The 19,539-nt window shown below is 40.7% G+C and overlaps 1 protein-coding gene across 16 annotated transcripts in view; it reads right to left on the bottom strand.

The window, feature by feature from the left end:
* TRIP12 (thyroid hormone receptor interactor 12) overlaps positions 1-19,539 on the bottom strand; it is a 166,769-nt gene that overhangs the window by 31,115 nt on the left and 116,115 nt on the right. For 9 of the 16 annotated variants that reach the window (XR_010590363.1, XM_065556938.1, XM_008165915.4 and 6 more), the window contains 8 exons: positions 18,402-18,553; positions 9,864-10,036; positions 9,262-9,335; positions 8,978-9,177; positions 7,889-8,016; positions 7,474-7,625; positions 6,510-6,652; positions 2,241-2,397 (listed from right to left, as the gene is read on the bottom strand). Coding sequence is in view for 14 of the 16 variants with exons in the window: in XM_065556938.1 (XP_065413010.1) it covers positions 2,241-2,397; positions 6,510-6,652; positions 7,474-7,625; positions 7,889-8,016; positions 8,978-9,177; positions 9,262-9,335; positions 9,864-10,036; positions 18,402-18,553 (1,179 nt within the window). In the remaining 2 variants the exon portion in view is untranslated. The remainder of the gene's footprint in view (positions 1-2,240; positions 2,398-6,509; positions 6,653-7,473; positions 7,626-7,888; positions 8,017-8,977; positions 9,178-9,261; positions 9,336-9,863; positions 10,037-18,401; positions 18,554-19,539) is intronic. The other 7 variants (XR_010590364.1, XM_065556944.1, XM_065556939.1 and 4 more) reach the window with 1 other exon arrangement.

The raw sequence follows: 19,539 nt of genomic DNA, 5'->3' as shown, positions 1-19,539 counted from the left end.
ACTGAAGACTTATCTAGTGGATTCCCACAGGAGTCTGTCCCAGGTCTGTTACTATTCAATACTTTCATTGATGACTTGCATAATGGAGTAGAGTATGCTTATAAAATCTGAGAATGACACCAAGGTGGGCAGGGTTGCTAAAACTGTGGAGAACACTGACAAAATTCAAAATGGCCTTGACAGATTGAAGAACAAGTCTGGCAGCACTGAAAGATACTACATGTAGGAAGATAAAAAAAAATCAAACATGCACAAATACAAAAATGGGGCATAACTGGTTATGGAGTAGTACTGCTGAAAAGGATCTGGGGATCACAAATTGAATGAGACAGTCAATGTGATGCAATTGCAAAAACAAAAAAAACAAAAAACAAACAAACAAAAACCCTAACAATGCTGGGGTGTATTAAAATTGTCATGTGAGAGACATGGGCTGTAACAGTCCCACTCTACTTGGCACTGGTGAGACTCCAGCTGGAGTCCTGTGTCCAGTTTTGGATGCCACACTTCAAGAAAGATGGACAAAATTAGAGAGGGTCCAGAGAAGAGCAACAAAAATGATGAAAAGTTTAGGAAATGTGACATTGAGGAAAGATTAGAAACTGGCATGTTTAGTCTTGAGAAGAGAAGACCTAATAACAGTCTTAAAATTTGTTCAGGGCTCTTATAAAGAGGACAGTGATCAATTGTTCTCCACATCTACTAAAGATAGGACAAGTACTAATGGGCTTAATCTGCAGCCAGGGATATTTAGGTTAGATAGTGGGGGGGGAGGGGGGGAGAAACCACCACAACACTTTCCCTACTATAAGGGTAGTTAAGCCCTAGAATAGGAAGGTTCCAAGGGAGGTTGTGGAGTCTGTCGTGGGAGGTTTAAAAACAGGTTGGACAAGCACCTGTCAGGGATGATCTAGGTTTACTTGGTCCTGCTTAAGCACAACACGGGGCTGGACTAGATGACCTCTTAAAGTCCCTTTCACCTCTATATTTCTATGATTCTAAATAAAATAATTTGATTTTAATTTTATATAAAGCAAACAGTTGTATTCAGTGGTGAACTATTTATATAAAATTCTTATTAAAAGTTGTTTCATGTCAAATGCAAACTGGTAGTCCTAAAATTGTCGGATTATGTACTAGTAGGGAGCATTCTTGCTCTGGACCAGAAAAACTATGTCTCAGCCCTAGGCTGGGGCATCATAGTAGAAATTATCAGCTGACATGTTTCCCACTCAGCTCCCTCTTCACCCTTGAACAAGGAAAGGGTAGTGGGGGTCCCACCAGTGGGCTAGGACTCAGTTAGCAGTTTGAGAGGCTGACAGAAGCCCTCCACCATGTGGAATGGATTACAAAGGAAGGATGACCTTAATAGGACAAGCTATTGCTGATAGTTCCCAGATATGTTATTTAAGAAGGTATGACCCAGGTAAGCCACATTCCTGGTATCTTGTCTCCTTCCTCTGTTGTCCAGGCAATAAGCTACTAGGGTCTGGGGGCTGTCCGGAGGGAGTTAAATATCCAAGGCTATCAGAACAGGAGTACTTGTGGCACCATAGAGACTAAAATTTATTTGAGCATAAGCTTTTGTGGGCTCTAAATTTGTTAGTCTCTACAGTGCCACAAGTACTCCTGTTCTTTTTGCGGATATAGACTAACACGGCTGCTACTCTGAAACAAGGCTATCAGTTTTCTCATCATGTGTCAGGGTCATAGTTATACTCTGTACAAGAATGCATTACACTGAATACTGAAGCATATGGATACTTTTCCGGTGTGTACTATTGATATGCCTTTTCCAGAATCAATAGAAAACACTGAATCAGGTGACTATAACAAGGATACGCCTAATAAAGAACCCTTAAGTACTTACATCTATACAAAGCATCTACATGTGTAACAAACATTTTCAACAACAAAGTTTACATTTCACAGGCAGGCAATGTCTCCAATTCTTAAACATCCAAAATGTGTTGTGGAGGAGTTACATAACATGTGCCAGCTATGCCTGCTTCCCAATAGCAGATATTCAGTGGGGATACACTTCATTCTTTTGGGGGTTTGCCACCCCTACAACGGGCCGGTTTCTCAAAAATCCACTTGAGATATGTACTAGTACAACTGAGATTGTGTCATTTTGAGCAAACACTAAGATCTCCCTTCACCAGAAGTTATGGAAGAATGATCCACATGGCAAACTACAACTCACTCCCTTGTGAAATGGATTTTCACATAACACTTACTTTTTTCCTGTCTAGTCGCGGTGCCACTCTACTGTCCTGAGAATCCGATTGATTGATTTCTGGATTGGTATCTAGTAATCTCTGCATTGCTCGATCTCGATCAAAAGCAGTTACATAAAATAGCATTTGCCGGGTGTCAAATGGAAAGAAAAATGGGCTGTGAAGAGATGGAGTTAGTTAGTTTACACTGGAAATCTGTAGTCTTGAGAATTTAAGTAGACTAAACTGAGGTTTCATAATGCCTGGAACTAGAGAGGCCAGTTGTATTACCCCTTAGGGGACACTTTTCCTAGTGTAAAGGGTACTTCTGAGAACAGAAGAGACTAACCTTGAGATCAGGTATTTAAGATTAAAAACTTTGCAAAACTTTTGCAAAGTTTTTAAAAAGCAACCATTAGAAATCTAGAAAATTCAGAGTGAAGGTTAAACCCAAATATTTAAGAATACAGAGATATATACTTAATTTACCAATCCCTCTCATTAGTTCCTTAATACCTGTTTTACAAGTAATATTTTCAAGTCAAGGACTTTAAAAGCCCACAGCCCAAGGTTCTGGATGTCTTAATTTGGAAAGTCACTTTATTGGTGCACCAACTATATCATTGTCAACTACTACTTTCTCATTTTTCAGAGGGGTTTTAAGAAATCTGCAGTTTGTGGAAGACATTACAACTCATCTTTCAGAACCTGCAAGGCGAGTAGTATTAAGATGTGTATATTAAATTATTTATAAGAGTAGGCTTAGTCTTCTACTACCTTTCTGATTTACTTTCCATTTTATAATCTAGACCTCGGTTTGTTTTTGTTTATACACACACACACACACACACACACACACACACACACTTTGATTTATTTCAATAACACTGGTCTAAAATTTTTGAGAAGTCGTCTGCTTCAGAGATAAAATGTGCTATTTATTATGTATTTTGATGTGCTGAATTCAAATATGACAATTAAAACAACTGATTGGCTACTGTTTCTAAGATATTTAAGTTTTTACATTTTATGTCTATGTATATTGTGTAGCTAGTAGAGTTTTAATCATAAATTGTAAACCTAGGTCTTTTCATGTGTTTATGGCTGCTTTACATGATATTTCACCTGTCCTGTTTATGTAACGCTTTAAAAATCAGCAAAAGGGTTATATAAATAAAATTTATTATGAAACAAAAGGCAAAACACGATTATGTACATAGTTTAGTCCTATTCAGTGTCTACTCGGCGCTTCTTGGCTTGTCTCTTGTATTCATTAAATGGAGCATCTCTTGTCCAGCAATAGTCTGCAAGCATTGATGGGCTCCATTTGCCCTGATAGCGTTTCTCCATTGTTGCAATGTCCTGGTGAAATCGCTCACCGTGCTCGTCGCTCACCGCTCTGCAGTTCGGTGGAAAAAAAGTCTAGATGAGAGTGCAAAAAATGTGTCTTTAGTGGCATGTTGCAACCAAGGCTTTTGTATGCCTTGAGGAGGTTTTCCAACAACCTGTAGTTGTCTGCCTTGTTGTTTCCAAGAAAATTTATTGCCACTAACTGCAAGGCTTTCCATGCCGTCTTTTCCTTGCCACGCAGTGCATGGTCAAATGCATCATCTCAAGGAAGTTCACGAATCTGAGGACCAACAAAGACACCTTCCTTTATCTTAGCTTCACTTAACCTTGGAAATTTTCCACGGAGGTACTTGAAAGCTGCTTGTGTTTTGTCAATGGCCTTGACAAAGTTCTTCATCAGACCCAGCTTGATGTGTAAGGGTGGTAACAAAATCTTCCTTGATTCAACAAGTGGTAGATGCTGAACACTTTTCCTCCTAGGCTCCAATGACGGTTGGAGTGGCCAATCTTTCTTGATGTAGTGGGAATCTCTTGCACGACTATCCCATTCGCAGGGAAAACAGCAGGACTTTGTGTATCCAGTCTGCAGACCAAGCAAGAGAGCAACAACCTTCAAATGGCCACAAAGCTGCCATAGTTTATGCACCTCAAAAGTTGTTTCATGTTGTCATAGGTTTCCTTCATATGGACTGCATGACCGACTGGAATTGATGGCAAAACATTCCCATTACGCAATCAATGAACAGTCTCCACTCATCTGGATCGTGAACGATGTTGAGGGCTGCCATCACACCATCGATGTTGTTGCAGGCTACAAGATCACCTTCCATGAAGAAGAATGGGACAAGATCCTTTTTGACGGTCACGGAACATGGAAACCCTAACATCACCTGCCAGGAGATTCCACTGCTGTAGTCTGGAGCCCAACAGCTCTGCCTTACTCTTGGGTAGTTCCAAATCCCTGACAAGGTCATTCAGTTCACCTTGTGTTATGAGGTGTGGTTCAGAGGAGAAGGATGGGAGAAAATGTGGGTCCTGTGACATTGATGGTTCAGGACCAGAAGTTTCATCCTCTTCCTCGTCTGACGCAAGTGAGAATGATTCTGGTGCATCAGGAACCGGCAGTCCTTCTCCGTGGGGTACTGGGCGTATAGCTGATGGAATGTTTGGATAATGCACAGTCCACTTTTTCTTCTTTGACACACCTTTCCCAACTGGAGGCACCATGCAGAAGTAACAATTGCTGGTATGATCTGTTGGCTCTCTCCAAATCATTGGCACTGCAAAAGGCATAGATTTCCTTTTCCTGTTCATATGTGTGGGGCCCACCTCTTGTCCTGATCTCCAATTTTGCAGCCAAAATAAAGGTGATAGGCTTTCTTAACCATAGTGGTTATACTGCGCTTTTGGGATGCAAAAGTCACTTCACCACAAAACATAGCAGAAGTTATCTGCACTGTTCACACAAGTACGAGGCATCTCTGTCACTTTGGCTAAACAGAAATGCGTCCCTTTGCAAAATCAAACACTGACAAATAAGAGAGCACGACACTGTATGATTTCTAGAGCTGATATAGGGCAATTTGTTCAGCAGAGTGATGTAAGCTTCGTTATGATTGCATCATCCATGACTTCTAGGAATAACATGATGCAATTCATATCATGTATGACGCAATACCAGCTTCAGATTGCATCATTCATTGTTTTGCCTAAAAAGCAAGTACTGTCCAAACCCAGTCATAGATTTATTCATAGATCCAGTCAAAGATGTATTTTAGTCATTTCCGGTTTAAATTGAGATCCTTTCCCTTTATAACTCACTTATCCTCCGCCATTCCCAAGTCAAGGGTCGTATATACTGACCCAATAGCACATCTTGAAAACTAGAGCCAATCAACAATTTTAAGCATCATTTTCGTTCTTAGTGACCCAGAATTAGTAACGTTTGACTACATTTATTTCAGAAGCATTTTGGCTGTAGAGCAGTGTAATTCATGTCTGTGGAACATAAGGAAGGGGGAAAGATTATTTTGGGTTATGTCAGTCAAATTTCAAAACTACTTTGAGGACAGTGGGGTTTTTTGTTTTTAAAAGCTAAATAAGACTAAGATTCCAGTTTTTGTTGTCACCTGTTATGAACAGAGAAGGTTGCTTCAGTTCCCATTTCTCATGTTATTACAGGGACAGAGTTAAAGGTATTTAGCTAACCATATACTTTCAACTGTTTGGATTTCTTAAACTTAACCCTAGTTCTGAACATGGACTGGTTTTCAAATAGTGGTTTAGATATAGTATTTTCTTTTTACTGTAAAATTACACATTCCCCTATGAACTGCAACTTAATGGATTTTTGTCTAGTTATTTCCTTATCTCAAAATATTTTAAAATCGGTTTAGGACATTTGAGTGACATGCGGGGTCTAACTTCCTGGTGCTCCTCCGAGCTTAAAGATACTGTGGAATAAAAGTGAAAATGCCATGAAAATAAAAGTAACTATCCTAATGGTTTGACTAAGCCTAGAGCAGGGAAAGAACACAGAAACATGTCCCAAACAATGCATTAAATATCAAATAGGAGCCAAATATGGGTTATTTTGCCTTACATTTGTCACAGTGCTGAAGCTTTCAAGAACACTAGCCCATGAAAAGTAACCTAAAAATTTTCACACAACTATCACTGACAATTTGAATCAATCCACATTTGCTTAAATACATTAATATGATTTAAGTCATGCAATACTACATGCTGGGAATCAACCATATATCACTACGTTACCCAAGAAGTCTCCTGTACCTCTATAAATACCATTCTCACTCTTTAGAGATGCACAGCAATGTATGCTGTGCAAGAGGGAATAATTGAGCTGTAAAAGTGCAAAGTGATTTATTAAACCAAAGTCAACCAAAGTGATTTATTAAACCAAAGCCAGCCATTTCATACCATGTTTTTCCAAGCTCTGTCAGCCAAGTTGGTATGTTTCCTGTCATGATTACCAAAGGATCCTGAAGCTGCCTGTTAGCTTTTGCTGTCAATTTACTGTTGATAAATTCCGTGGTTGAAATAATCTCCTTGCAAACTGCATTCTGTGAGATCAAGAGACAGTGTGCTTCTATTTAGAAAAGCATTGGAATTCAGAAGATAATTTTTTTGTTTGTTTTTAACCACAATTTCTTTTTAATGACTCGTTGCTTTTTTTGGTGGGGGTGGATGAGAATGCTTTGAGATCTTTTACTGTATCTGTTCTTTCCAAGACTGATCAACCTGAGGTCCAAAGGACCTCCACTGTTCACTCCCTTCATCCCTCTTCAGAAGTATTGCTCTTTTGGTTTGGAGGGAAAAGGAGGAGATTTGAAGACTTTTTAGAAGAGAACACCAAGGAGTTTGACTGGACATCACAAAACCCTCTAGTAGTCAAAAGCCATCACCTTACCAACAGAGGGTAAATTCAGGGGGTCGAGGGCATCACTCTCATGATATTCCATCATTTCATGGATAGAGGGATTATTAGGTATGTTCCCAAACACTGTTTTTGTCTCAGCACCCAGTAATCAGCACTTATCTGATGTATGGATAGCAAGTAAGTGTTCAAATTCTATTTAAATTAGAGATGGGCATTAAAAATTTTAGACATGTTCCTTAAATAAGGAAATAGCAATATATTTAGTTCTATTATCCTACATTTGTAGCTGTATTTTTGTAGTCTTGCAAGAGTTTTTGTACTCCACACCTTACACTAAAATGATTCTCTAACTTTCAATACTTTTTTGATTTTTATCTAGTTACAGTAGAGTAATGTTTTTACCAGTTTGAAAAGTTTACTTGTGTATTGTCTCAATACCTTTACCAATGACAGTTCTCTACAGATTTACAGAAAGCCTTCCAAGTGATTAAATGTATTACTCACTTCATACAGGTAATACCAATATCGACTGATAGCATGTAAAACTCTCAAAAGGAGGATAACATCTAATGAGGGGTCTTCAAATGTTATATTTTCAGGCGGTGTAAATACAAGGTAAACTTCTAAAGGATTTGACACTGAAGGGCACACACCATCTAGGGAGAGAAAAAAACTAGATAATTTCTATTGTTAAACAAATTAGTTGATTAATGAGATACACTTGGATCAGTTTGAACTCTAGCTTCTTGGATATGCACTTTTTTTTATTATCAGTTACTCAAAACAAAACCTAACCGAACTAAATTGTAATTCAGGAAAAGAAAGAAAAAGAATATTTTTATTAAAGGTATACAAAAACAGAAAATATTTTTTATTTGTCACAAATCATCCTACATATCCCCATGCAACAAGCACTTACCATGCCACAACTCATCATGCTTTTTTGAATTTCTAGGGGAAGTTTTCGTGGGAGCAGTTTGTGCCCTTCCTCTTTTACCACCAACACAGTCCTTATTACCATCTTCATCCTCTCGCACTGGTTTGTACCTAAAAATTGTAAAGCATTTATTAATATGGTTCTGGAATACAACAGACCTGAAAATAAAAACAGTAGATTCACTCAGGTTACCAGAATTTCATTTCAACGGCACAGTTTAAGCGGTAACAAACAAGACATTTGGCGGAGCCACCAAATGCAAATTTTGGAACATAAGGGAAAATAGAACATATTGGGGTGGGAGGAGGGGAAAGGAAGTAGTAAACAAATGGCCAATTTCATGCACTGTATGAGAGACGTAAAGCGAGGAAGTGCACTCAGTCCAAAACATGTTCTTTGTTCTTGATCAGTTTAATACTTTGTGATGCACTACAGGTGCAAACAGTTATAAAGACATTGTTGAACATCAGTGTGCTACATGCAGTACCAGTCATACAGAGAAGACTGCCCCTTGCCTCAAGGAACTTGCAGCCTTAAGTGAGACAATACAAGATACCCAATGTGGCTGGATAACCAGAAGATTCCTTAATCAAAACAAAAACTAAAACAAAACAAACCTGTGTGGCATTTTTTATTAAGCTTTACCAAACCGATTAATACTTTTAAGCCTCACAAAAATGTTCCTCGAGCAGCAGGCTATTTTTCCTCGATTGTTTGTAATTGTTCAAGGTTGATAAAAGAGTATTTCCCTTAATTTAAGCTTCTTTCATTTGAGAAGCCCCCTTTTATTTTTGTATTTCCAAACAATTCATCAACTTCCACCCCATCAGCTGGGAGTGATATAATCCAAGAATCTTAACTGTTGCCAATCAGCATTTGGTAGGTAGGTCCTACAAACTAAGTATTTTTCCATCAAAGCAAGTTGCTCGGTGATCAAAAAGCAGACTTATAGGCTACCTACAAAAGAGATGCTTTAACAGTCTTGAGGCCTAATATATACAAGTCCCTTTAAAAAGCATAAACCCAAAACTTTGAAGAGAGATTCTTCCCTGCTCCCTCTGCCCAGCTTACCATATGGTGTGTGTCTTAGTCCAAATTCCAGCTCTTCCCAAAGGGTTGCTTTCATCATCTGTGGATTCCCTCTCCTCTTCAGCTTGTAAACTGAACTGTCTAACTGCTTGATACACAGTCATATTATATGGCAGCAAGTGATCTCCAATGTAAAACTGCAGTCTGTGCCTCACATTCCCTGAATTTAAGAACTGAGCAGCCTCAATAAAAACAAAGTAAATACAGGTTAAGAAGCAGATTCATTAGTCTCACCATACAACTCTACATAGAGAATAGCAGCTTACCAAAGATTCATCTATTTCTTCATCTGATCCATCATCATCACTGTCCTCATCATCTTCTCTGACTCTTCCATATCCTACCAAGACAAATTGCATGTCCTTATTTGCACTTCAGAATAAAGTAATTTAAATGATTATTCATAACATGTAAATATTAATCCCATATCATTTTGTTTTCAGAGACTCCATTCAAAAATATCAGCTACACATTAAAACAGAATTAACATTTAGGAGATGCAAGCCTCATGTTTGATCTTAGCACCAACATTGGAAGGTATACACCACAGATATAGATATAGGAGGAAAGCATCAGCCTACAGGATGATGAGAGGCTGTAGCACCATACACTACATGCAATGCAAAGTTTGGTACTGATAAAACACAATCTTGCTTCTAGGGAGAGAAAACAGACAGCTACAAAGTGAGTAAACCTACCCAGACAGCTGAACAAATTTATCATCTTCTCTCTTTAATACTGCCCCGACATTTACTTTTATAGTGCTCAGATAAGAGATTTATGCAGACTTATCTGTTTTGGTTATTTCTAAATCTATTAAGCACTAGCAGGCTGCTCAGCACTGTACAAGATATCAAGATATAAATACCTCTAACTACAAGGTATCTTTCAATGGCTTGCACCAAAGCCAGGGGATCTATCTTCACAGGTCCACCCTTCCACTGTTTCACGTTAGCACAATCTGGATGTCTTTGCAACTGGCATTTTAATTGATGCGTGTTGAAAAATTTTAAAGCTTGGGATCCTCTGTTGAGAGAAAAACTCAAGATAATTTGTGAAAAAAGTTGCTACAATTATTCCATTTTCTTTGTTCATTTGTATAATCAATACATTACATACACACAAGGTTCAGTTACAAATAATAGAAACTTTCAAATGTTCATACTCAAATGGACTCATTATAGAAAACAAGACTAAGAAATTGTAAGCTGTCAAGGCTGAGGCCAATATTTTAAAACTCTGATGCTTAAAGCCAAGCACCAGAAGTCAAATTAAGAACTGCAATAAAATTATCTGATTTTCAGTGGGGGCTGCATATGCTAAAAGGAGAGGATAAGGCCATTTAGATGCCTGAATCGAATGTGGCTTTTGGCACATAACATTCAGCATTTACATTTGAAGAGTTAGTCAGAAGTGGTTTCACCTTATTCAATTCTGAGTCTCATTTAATATGGAAGTATTTTCCACCCTTTTTTGCTGTTTTTCTTGTTTTGTACTGCACATTTCCCATATCAATTCACTTTATCCTTAATCAGTTTTGCCTTTAGCTTGATTAAAAAAACCAAACAAAACAAAAACCACACCCACTCATTTGCATCTTTTTTTTCAGTATCTGCTTAGTTTCTATACATGCTCCATCTTCTGTTTCTCTGCTCATTGCTGTACCATATACTCTCCATTTATCTAATTTGCAGTTCACTTCTTTCCAGATGATGCAGTGTGAAACGCTAAGCCTTCTAGTGCTGCTCCTGACCTCCATGTACTAGTGGAGGAAGGGAAACTACCAGAAGTTTCAAACTTTTTGGTGCAGGTCTGGTCTACCAGGTACTTTGTAATCTAGCAATGACAATTCTCTGCTAGACTTAACTTTCTAAGAAGATCCTACAAATATCTGAATCAGAAATTGATAAAATTTGTATTTGCTCCACTGATTAGTCAAATTGCATTAGCTGAGAAATTTAATAAGAAAATTAAACTTGCACCATTTACAATGCAAAATTCACTCCACAATTCATAGGAAATTGCAGATTAAATTTATCACAGTATGGTTTGGTGAAAAAGGTATGCAGCATGTTGAATATTACAAACAAATCTAATGAAATACTTTGATTTGAGAGTAAACAGGACTTAGGAGCCCTAATCACGGACCAGGACTCCACTGTGCTAGGCACTGTATGAACAGAACAAAAGAAGATGGTCCCTGCCCTAAAGAGAAAGTATCTTGGGATCTCAGATTTTGCTTTAAAATTTAATTAAACGCCACATATTTTCTCCTACTCTCAAGAAAGATATCCAAAGCAAAGAAGATATCATCCACTTGAAAAGTGTAATTCCCATCAGCAGTTAATCTTGTCCTTAGCAAAAAAGGCATATTACAACAATCTAAGGAGTTCCTAACACTTAAGCCTGGACCAAAAGCAGCTGAAATACTTTCAGAGAGTTCCACACCCACACCAGTAAAAAGTCTCCCCCAAAATCTTTTCATCTCTGCACACCTATGCCACAGTCTTTAACAGCATAAACCATATCACTGACACACGTTTAACACATGTTGTATGACAATGGGAAGCGAAGTCATTAATGGTAGTTTAAAAAAAGAATAATAAAAGGCATTGATTAGGATGTAATAAATAAAAGATGTGTAATTCTCATTTTCTAAGATACTAAACTTCCCAGATTATTGCTAATTACTCCCACCAAATTACCTTTAAGGTTCTTATGCTAGATTATAAATTAGATCTATGACAGCCAATGAATGTTTGATGATCTTGCATTAGTAGCTATATTCAAGTACAGAACTTAATTGAATATAGTCAAAAACCTTAAGGCTTAGACTCTGACTCACACAGAAATTTTAAAGTTTACAGTACATTAATAATCTGCCTCAAACCAAGTTTAGAAGACAGACCTGTACGTACAATACCAACTTTTCCATACATGTTTTTTTAAAATAGTTTTATTTGGAGCAACTTTCACTCAACTGCATAATTACCCAAGAATATTAAATCTTCTTTTAGATTATGCAATACAAACATTAGCATTGTAATACAAACATCACAAGATTCTCATTTCACTTTGGAAGAGTTAAAGTTATTTAGCTTATAGTAACAGGGATCACACATCTCAATGAACCGGCAATGTGGGTATACATGTGCTCCATGTGCCCTGAACTGGAGAATTTTGAAAACAATGTCCATTGGTCCACACTTGCGCCCTGGCTCACCTCATGCTTTTGCCTGAGAAGAAAAAGGGAGGGGCGGACCAACCGCCTCGCCAGTTCCTTCTCTTTCGAGAATAGAGGAGAGCCAAAGCATAGGGGAAAGGATGGCTGGTGGTAGAATACAGATCGGGAGCAAGTCTGAGAGAATGTCCAGTTACTATAAAGTAACTTTCTCTTCATGTGCTGGCTCCCATGTGTATTCCACTGTGGGTGACTGACAAGCAGTACTCAAACAAGGAGGAGGGTGTGAGGTCTTAGGTGGCAGAGCCAAACAAAGGACTGCTGTTCCAAAAGATGTATAAGCAGAGGAATCCTGTGCCTGTCTAGCAAATGTAGCTGTCTCAAATACCAAATAGAAGCACCTCTTGAAGCCATGCCATAGATGTTGCTTGCGCTCTTGTGGAAAACTCTTACCCCGTAAGGAAGGGGATGATTAGACAGCTGATAGAGCAAAATACAGCCTGAGATTCATTTCGAGACTATAACCTGACCCTGGACCCTTTCTGCTGAGGCAGCAATTAGTTTAGGGGATTTCCAGTTTTTTTTTATTTTCTGCAGGTAAAGGTTAAGGCAGGTCTAACATCAAGGGAATGGAGCCTCCTTTCTTTGGAGGGTGCGTGAGGTTTGGAAAGAACACAGGTAAGTGGATAGACTGAGTAAGGTGAAAGACTACTCTGGGGGTGAATTTAGGATGTGAATGTAGTGAAACAATGCACAAGGACAATCCATGATCAATGCCCCAAACTCACCAGTCCTCCTGGCTGAGCTGATTGCTACCAAGAATGCAACCTTTATGGAGGAGAAGATAGACATGGAGCAAGAAGCTAATGATTCAAAAGGAGGTTTGGTAAGTACTTAAGAGAACAAGGTTCAAATCCAGAGGTGAAAGTAAGCCAGTACGGTCCGGTACGGCGTATTGGCAAGAGCCAGTAAGCCATGCCGGACTGGACCGGCTTCCCCGGCTGTGATTTAAAGGGCCCAGGGCTCCAGCCGCTGTAGGGAGCCCTGGGCCCTTTAAAGCGCCGCCGGAGCTCCGGCAACCAGGCTCAGGTGGGGATTTAAAGGGCCCGGAGCTCCGCGGTGGCCAGAGCCCTGGGCCCTTTAATTCGCCCCTGAACACCAGGACTGCCAGCCGCCTCTGCAGCTGGTAGCTCCGGGGTGATTTAAAGGCCCTGGGGCTCCCAGCCAGAGCTGGCGCCCCAGGGCCTTTAAATAGTGAAAGGCCCCGCCTCTTCCGGTTGAGGCTACGCTCCCCACTCAGGACTCCGGTGTACCGGTAAGTCCTTTAAGTTACTTTCACTCTTGTTCAGTCCCATTGAGGAGTAGGCTCTTTTTATAGGCAGAAGAGTACTGATTAAGCCTTTCCATAACCTCCTAGACAGAGGATTAGGGTGCCTAATGTTGCTGTTCCCAAGTCAGGGGACCAGTAAATGTAGAAATAACGATTGTTGCTGAAGCCGACATGCATAGGATATTAGGGAACCAAAACAGTGTGGGCCAGTTTGGGGCAATGAGAGTAACTCATGACCTGTCCTGCAGAATCTTGCACAAAACTCGAAGCAGGTGTTGTAGTGGAAGCAAGGCAAAGGTCAGATGATCTGACCATGGAAGGAGCAAGATTGTCACCCTCTGAGTGTCGACCTAGGGCTCTCGTGGAACAGTATATGTCAGGGAGACAAACAGGTCCATTGTGGGGGCTCCTCAGGGATCAAAAATATTGTTTACCCCAGAGTCATGAAGCTCCCACTCATGATTGACCGCAAGTTTTCTAGTGCATTCTGGTTTCCTCGGAGGTAGACTGCTGACAAGATAATCCGACTGACAATATACCAGTTTCACAGACTGATTGCTTCTGTGTACAGGGGTGCAGAGCTCACGCCTCCATTTTTGTTACTATAAGACTTTTGAAGTTATCAGACATTGTGAGGGCATGGTGATCTTAAACAGAAGAAAGATTCCAACTGCTTGTAGCTGTAGAACATTGATATGCATCCTGAATTCTCAAGATGTCCAGGTACCTTGTGCTGTACTGTTGCCCATGTGAGCTCCCCAACCCAATAGGGATGGGCCTGTAATGATCATTCTGTCTGGTGCAGAGGTGAGGAAGGAAATGCAGATGCAAACCTGATGGGGATTCTTCCACCATGACAGGGACTATACCCCTTTGATAGGAACAGCACACTATGGTGCTAATGGACTGTCAGTTTGGCAGGTACACAATTTCAAGCCACACAACAAAGACAGTCTTGCAAAAGATGATGTAAGTGCACAAGGCCATATGGCCTAGAAGAGAGGTTTTAATAGGCACTCTGGTGTTGGTTATGAAGTGATCTGCGGTGATGTTCACAGTCTGAATCCTATTTCTCTGCAAGTCAGTCCTTGCAGTGATGGAATTTAAGGGCATCCCGATCAAGTCCAAAATGCGTGCAGGGGTGACAATGGAATTTTTGGTGTTTATGCTCACACCCAGGGAGAAGAGTTGTAGCATTGTCGAAGTAGATGTCTGGGGCTCTTGGCATGACCTGGCAACAAGGAGCTAATTGTTGAGGTAAGGGAAGACAAACTAGGATATCTAATATAGGCTTCTACGACAGAGAACATCTTGGGAAACTCACCTGCCTGGGAGTGGTAGCAATGAGGAAAGGGCAACTCTCCTAAAAGTGGTCATAACCATCTATCTATCTAGGAAAGCGTCAGTGAGTGGGATAGATGTCCTTGTGAAAATAGGAGTCACTCATGTTGAGAGCTGTAAGCCACATCTTTTTCCGGGGATAGAATTATAGATGCTAACGTGACCCTGTGAAACTTGAGTGCCAATAAAGCAGTTAAAATGGCAGAGGTCAAGAATAACAGGTCTGCAATTGCCTCTTTTTGGTAATTAGGAAATATGCCGAGTAAAAACTACTCCTTTAACTAAAGAGGAACCCATTCTATCACTCCTCATTGTAAGCGTTTCCACTTCTTGTCTGAGAATGTTGTCATGAGAGGGGGTGGGAAAGAGGATTCTGGAGGGGGTAGGGGCACAAACTAGTGGATAGCTGGAATAGAGGATGCTGAGCACCCATTTGTCTGCTGTTATTGCACTCCAGGTGTGCAGAGTGCTAGCCAACCCCCAAAAGGCATATGGAAATTGGCAAGTGTTGCATTCAGTTGTTTGCAGCTCCTGAACTCCAGTCAAACAATGTTTAGCTGAGGGTTAGGATTGGCATGAGGAATCCACTGCAGCTCTCTGACGCTTATGGTTCATAAGGTCTCTGATAGAAGAACTGCTCAGCCACTGGTCTAGGCTTGTATTGTTGCCAGTGGAATTTTCTCTTTGTGGCAGGTGTATTTACCTCCAAAGAGCAGAGGGTGTGCTTGGAGTCCTTTAAAGTGTGTAAGGATGCATCTGTCTTCTGATTAAACAGGTTCTCAACGATGTTCTGGACCCTCCCTGGGAAACTCCCAAACATGGAGCCATGATTCCATACACATGATAGTGGCAGTAACCATTGCCCTGGAAGATATATCAGCCACATCTACTGCTGATTGGAGAGCAATCCTGGCAACCATTTTGTCTTCCTCTATGAGAGCCCGGAAATGAGCTCTGTCCTGCTGTGGAATACTATCAATAAAGTCAGTGAATTTCAAATAGTTCAGGAAGTCTCGCTTATCCTGAACTAGAGGCTAGAAGAAAAGACCTTCCTTCCCAATAAGTTGAGATGCTTGCCCTCCTGATCAGCAGGGGTACTACAGGGGTGTTGCTGCCTAGATCTCTGTGGCAGCTTGCACCACTAAAGAATTAGGAGCAGGGTGAGAACACAAATTTCACTCTCTTGGCTAGGACATAGTACTGTTTCTCTCCCCTCTTAGTGGTAGGGGTGTAAGTAGCTGGGGTATGCCAGACCACTCTAGCTGGGTTCAGGATGACTTTGTTAATTGGAGTGCTACTCTACTAGAGTCAGAGGACTGAAGGATGACCCAGCACTTGTGTTGAGGATTCTGAACCTCAAGAGGAATATGCAGCTGCCCTTCTATTCCGCAAGAGTGTTCCTGGCACTATTTACAGTCACGGGGGGGGGGGGGGGAGAGAGGCACGGGGGGAGAGAAGAGAAAAACAAGATGGAGACATCAAGTCATCACTTCATCTGGCAATGAAAACAGCAATCTCATCAGATCCAGTGGAACTGCCACTTACTCCTCCTCCTCCGAAGGGTCCAGAAGCAGCTCCAGTTGTCCCCTCAAAGTGAAGGGGACGGGCGACTCCCTAGAAGACCGGATAAACTCTGCAGGATGGTATTGGTCCCATGGCCCTCATTATGGCCAATAGGGTGGACTGAATGGGGGTTGTGGTGGTCCCCACTGCATTGGATACCAACGGTTCCAAGGCAGATGATTAGGTGGAAGTTGGTTCCAAGCTGACCATGGTGTTACACACTTTACCAGTCTGCTTGGAGGAGAAAAAGCATAATGGTTCATCAGGCGGTTCAGAATCTCCCAATGAGGCGAAAACAGATTCTAGTTTCAATGACAGTATCACTGGAGGGAAATCATAGCCCAAAGATGGAATGGGAGACATACTGCTTCCAAAGGCTGGCTCCCCTGTCATAACTTCTCTCAAAAGGCAAGGACCCAAAGGAGTGGGAGACTCCAGGTCTGGAAGAGCTAAGACGTCCTCAGGGAGACTGTAGGTCTTGGCTTTTCCCCAGAATGAGAGTGATCCTGGCTGCCCAAACTACTGGAGCCACAATAGAGAGTATGTGTCACAACCCCTGAAGACAAAGATGGAACCACGGGTGATCGATGCTCTCGGCTATCTGTCTGTCAGTGCCAGTGCATCCTGGGGTTTGTGCCAGGGAAGTGCTGGAGGCACCGGTACTGCCAGATTGTGAACCAGTGCTGATGGAGCCCTAGAGTTGTGGGCTCTCTTATCATATCTCCAAGACTTAGGACATACTCAATTCTCTTGGGCTGAGCTAGTGCTTGGTTTTTGCAGGGCTGGATCAGATTTTTTCCACATGGATTTGAAGGAAGACTTAGACTTATGTTACGAGAACACACCCTGCTCTCCTGACAAGACCCTGCGGAGGGATCTATGAGTAGATTCCTTCACTCCTGATTTGGACCTTGTGGCAGGAGGCACATGCCTTGCTGAGTCAGACTGATGTATGGGGACGGATCCCCCAACATGGGTCAGATTGTGGCCTCACAGCCTTTTACATTATGTGCTTCCTAAGGCAAAGCTCCTGCCCTTCCTGGGCACAGCTGGGGAACAAATGGTAAATACTGAGCCTTGATGTGACATGGGCTTCCCCAAAGCAGTACAAGCAGCATTGGTGGTAACTGCTGATTGAGAAGAACAACAGGCAGGAAGCACAAATTTTTAAGCCTGGACTCATGGGCATAGTTCAGTACCCAAACAGGGTACGGAAGGAGGGAGGGAAAGGTGTGCTCACCAGGTCAGGGAAACGGACTAACCTCATTCAAACACTAAAACAAAACAACAAAATCTTTAAAACTCTAGAATATAAAAACTATTTACAAATATCTAAGTATCTTTTTAAAGATAAAGCTGAAGCTTGGGACACCGGAAGTTCTGCCCCAGACCATGCAGATGTGAGACGGAACTGGAGACACAGTGGGTCCATCCTGCCCCACCCTTTATCTCCTTGGTCGGAGGCATGAGATGAGTCATGGTGCACATGCAGACCACCGGACAGCGCTTTCAGAACTCTCCAGCTCCTGAGCACGTATACCCACGGTGGAATACTCATTGGGACCAGCACTTGAAGAAAAATATTGATTTCTCACTTAGCAGTAAATCCATTTTCCTCTGACTAAACTGAGAGAGACAATCTTCAGTTTAGGCTTAAGAGAATTAATCCATGAATATGCCAAGTTTTTATGCAGTAAACAAAGCAAGTTTCAAGAGTTTCAGTTTAAAAATTTGCAAATACGTATTATGCACCTCCACCTATAATTTATATTTTAAAATAGTCTTCTTGAGATTCCAGGTTCAATGCTCACTCACTATGGTTATATTTACAACTGTTAGTTGAAGACAAATGCCAGTTGCATAATTGCTCCCTTTTTCTTTGAGAGAGGCCAAAGTTTTCTATTGCCTCTTGAAACTTTACCAACATTGGGACAAGTGCTAGAAACCAGCAACTTCCAGCAAAAAGGGGTTACCTGAGCATTAATCCTTACCTGCTCCCTGTTCCATTTCCACTTGGAAAATCATGCACTTTGACAGGAAACTGTTCCATCTGACTGAGACAGTTGTTCATTTTGTGAACTAATGCCAACAAGGGTGCATTTCCTACTGGCTCTAATCTTCCAAGAGATTCTTCTTCAGGAGGCTGAAGTTGAAGGCAACACATTTTTTAGTTATATTTTCTATTGAACAGCTTTGTGAGCGTTAATATGTTAATTTAGCCATATTGTTATGCAAAATAATTTACTTTAGCTATTAATGCACCAGTGTTCTCTGAAGCTGTTAAGTGCAAAAACTGACAGCAATACTTATATATCACTAATTATTTGTTACTACCAGGTTCTCTTTACTGCATTTCCAGAATAGCACATTGTCACTTCAGTTTTAAAAAAGAGAAAAATTCACAACTTAAATGTGTTTAGATAATGGGCTTTACAAATTATTGCACAGACTGGTTCACGTGGACAACTGCTTAAAAACAGAGGCTGTTAAGATTTTTGATTTGCCTTACTATAAACACTGATCATATGCTAAAGTATACAGAGTTTTCTACAGACATGCTCTTCCAAGTGTCCTTCATTTGATATTGAAGACTGGAATAAAATTGGCACATACTAGGTCTTAAAAAGATCTTATGCATTCTGAAACAATGTAACAATTAAGATTTTTTTTTTTAATGCAGTGTCTCTTGAAATTTCTACAGATGACCTAATGGTCGACAAAGATAACCAAAACTGCCAAACGATTTGCTACACAGAATGACATCTTTACTTCTAAGTTTACTAGAACCCAGTAACAGCCTTACATATTTAAAATATTTACACTCCTTCCCACCCTTTTAGCTATGGACATTAAGTTTAATGGAAGTTTCAGATCATTCTTACACATTTTCATCTTTCAATTGTGCTTTTCTTTGATGAGCCAAACTAATCACTTAAATTACTCCCAAGAGAAATGAACAGAAACAGTCAATTACTATTGCCTGAATGTCCCCCCTCTCCATTATGTGCATCTTATCCAGTGGCTCTCTTGGTCTCCCCAGAGGCAATAGACCATTCTGGAAAATGGTATCACCTGTTGTGTGGTACTTCCCCAGTGAGTACAGTCTGTATCCGAGAGGAACAACAGTAG

The sequence above is a fragment of the Chrysemys picta genome, chromosome 9, assembly GCF_011386835.1.
Source record: "Chrysemys picta bellii isolate R12L10 chromosome 9, ASM1138683v2, whole genome shotgun sequence".
NCBI lineage: Eukaryota > Metazoa > Chordata > Testudines > Emydidae > Chrysemys > Chrysemys picta.
This window is presented reverse-complemented; position numbering and strand designations above follow the sequence as displayed.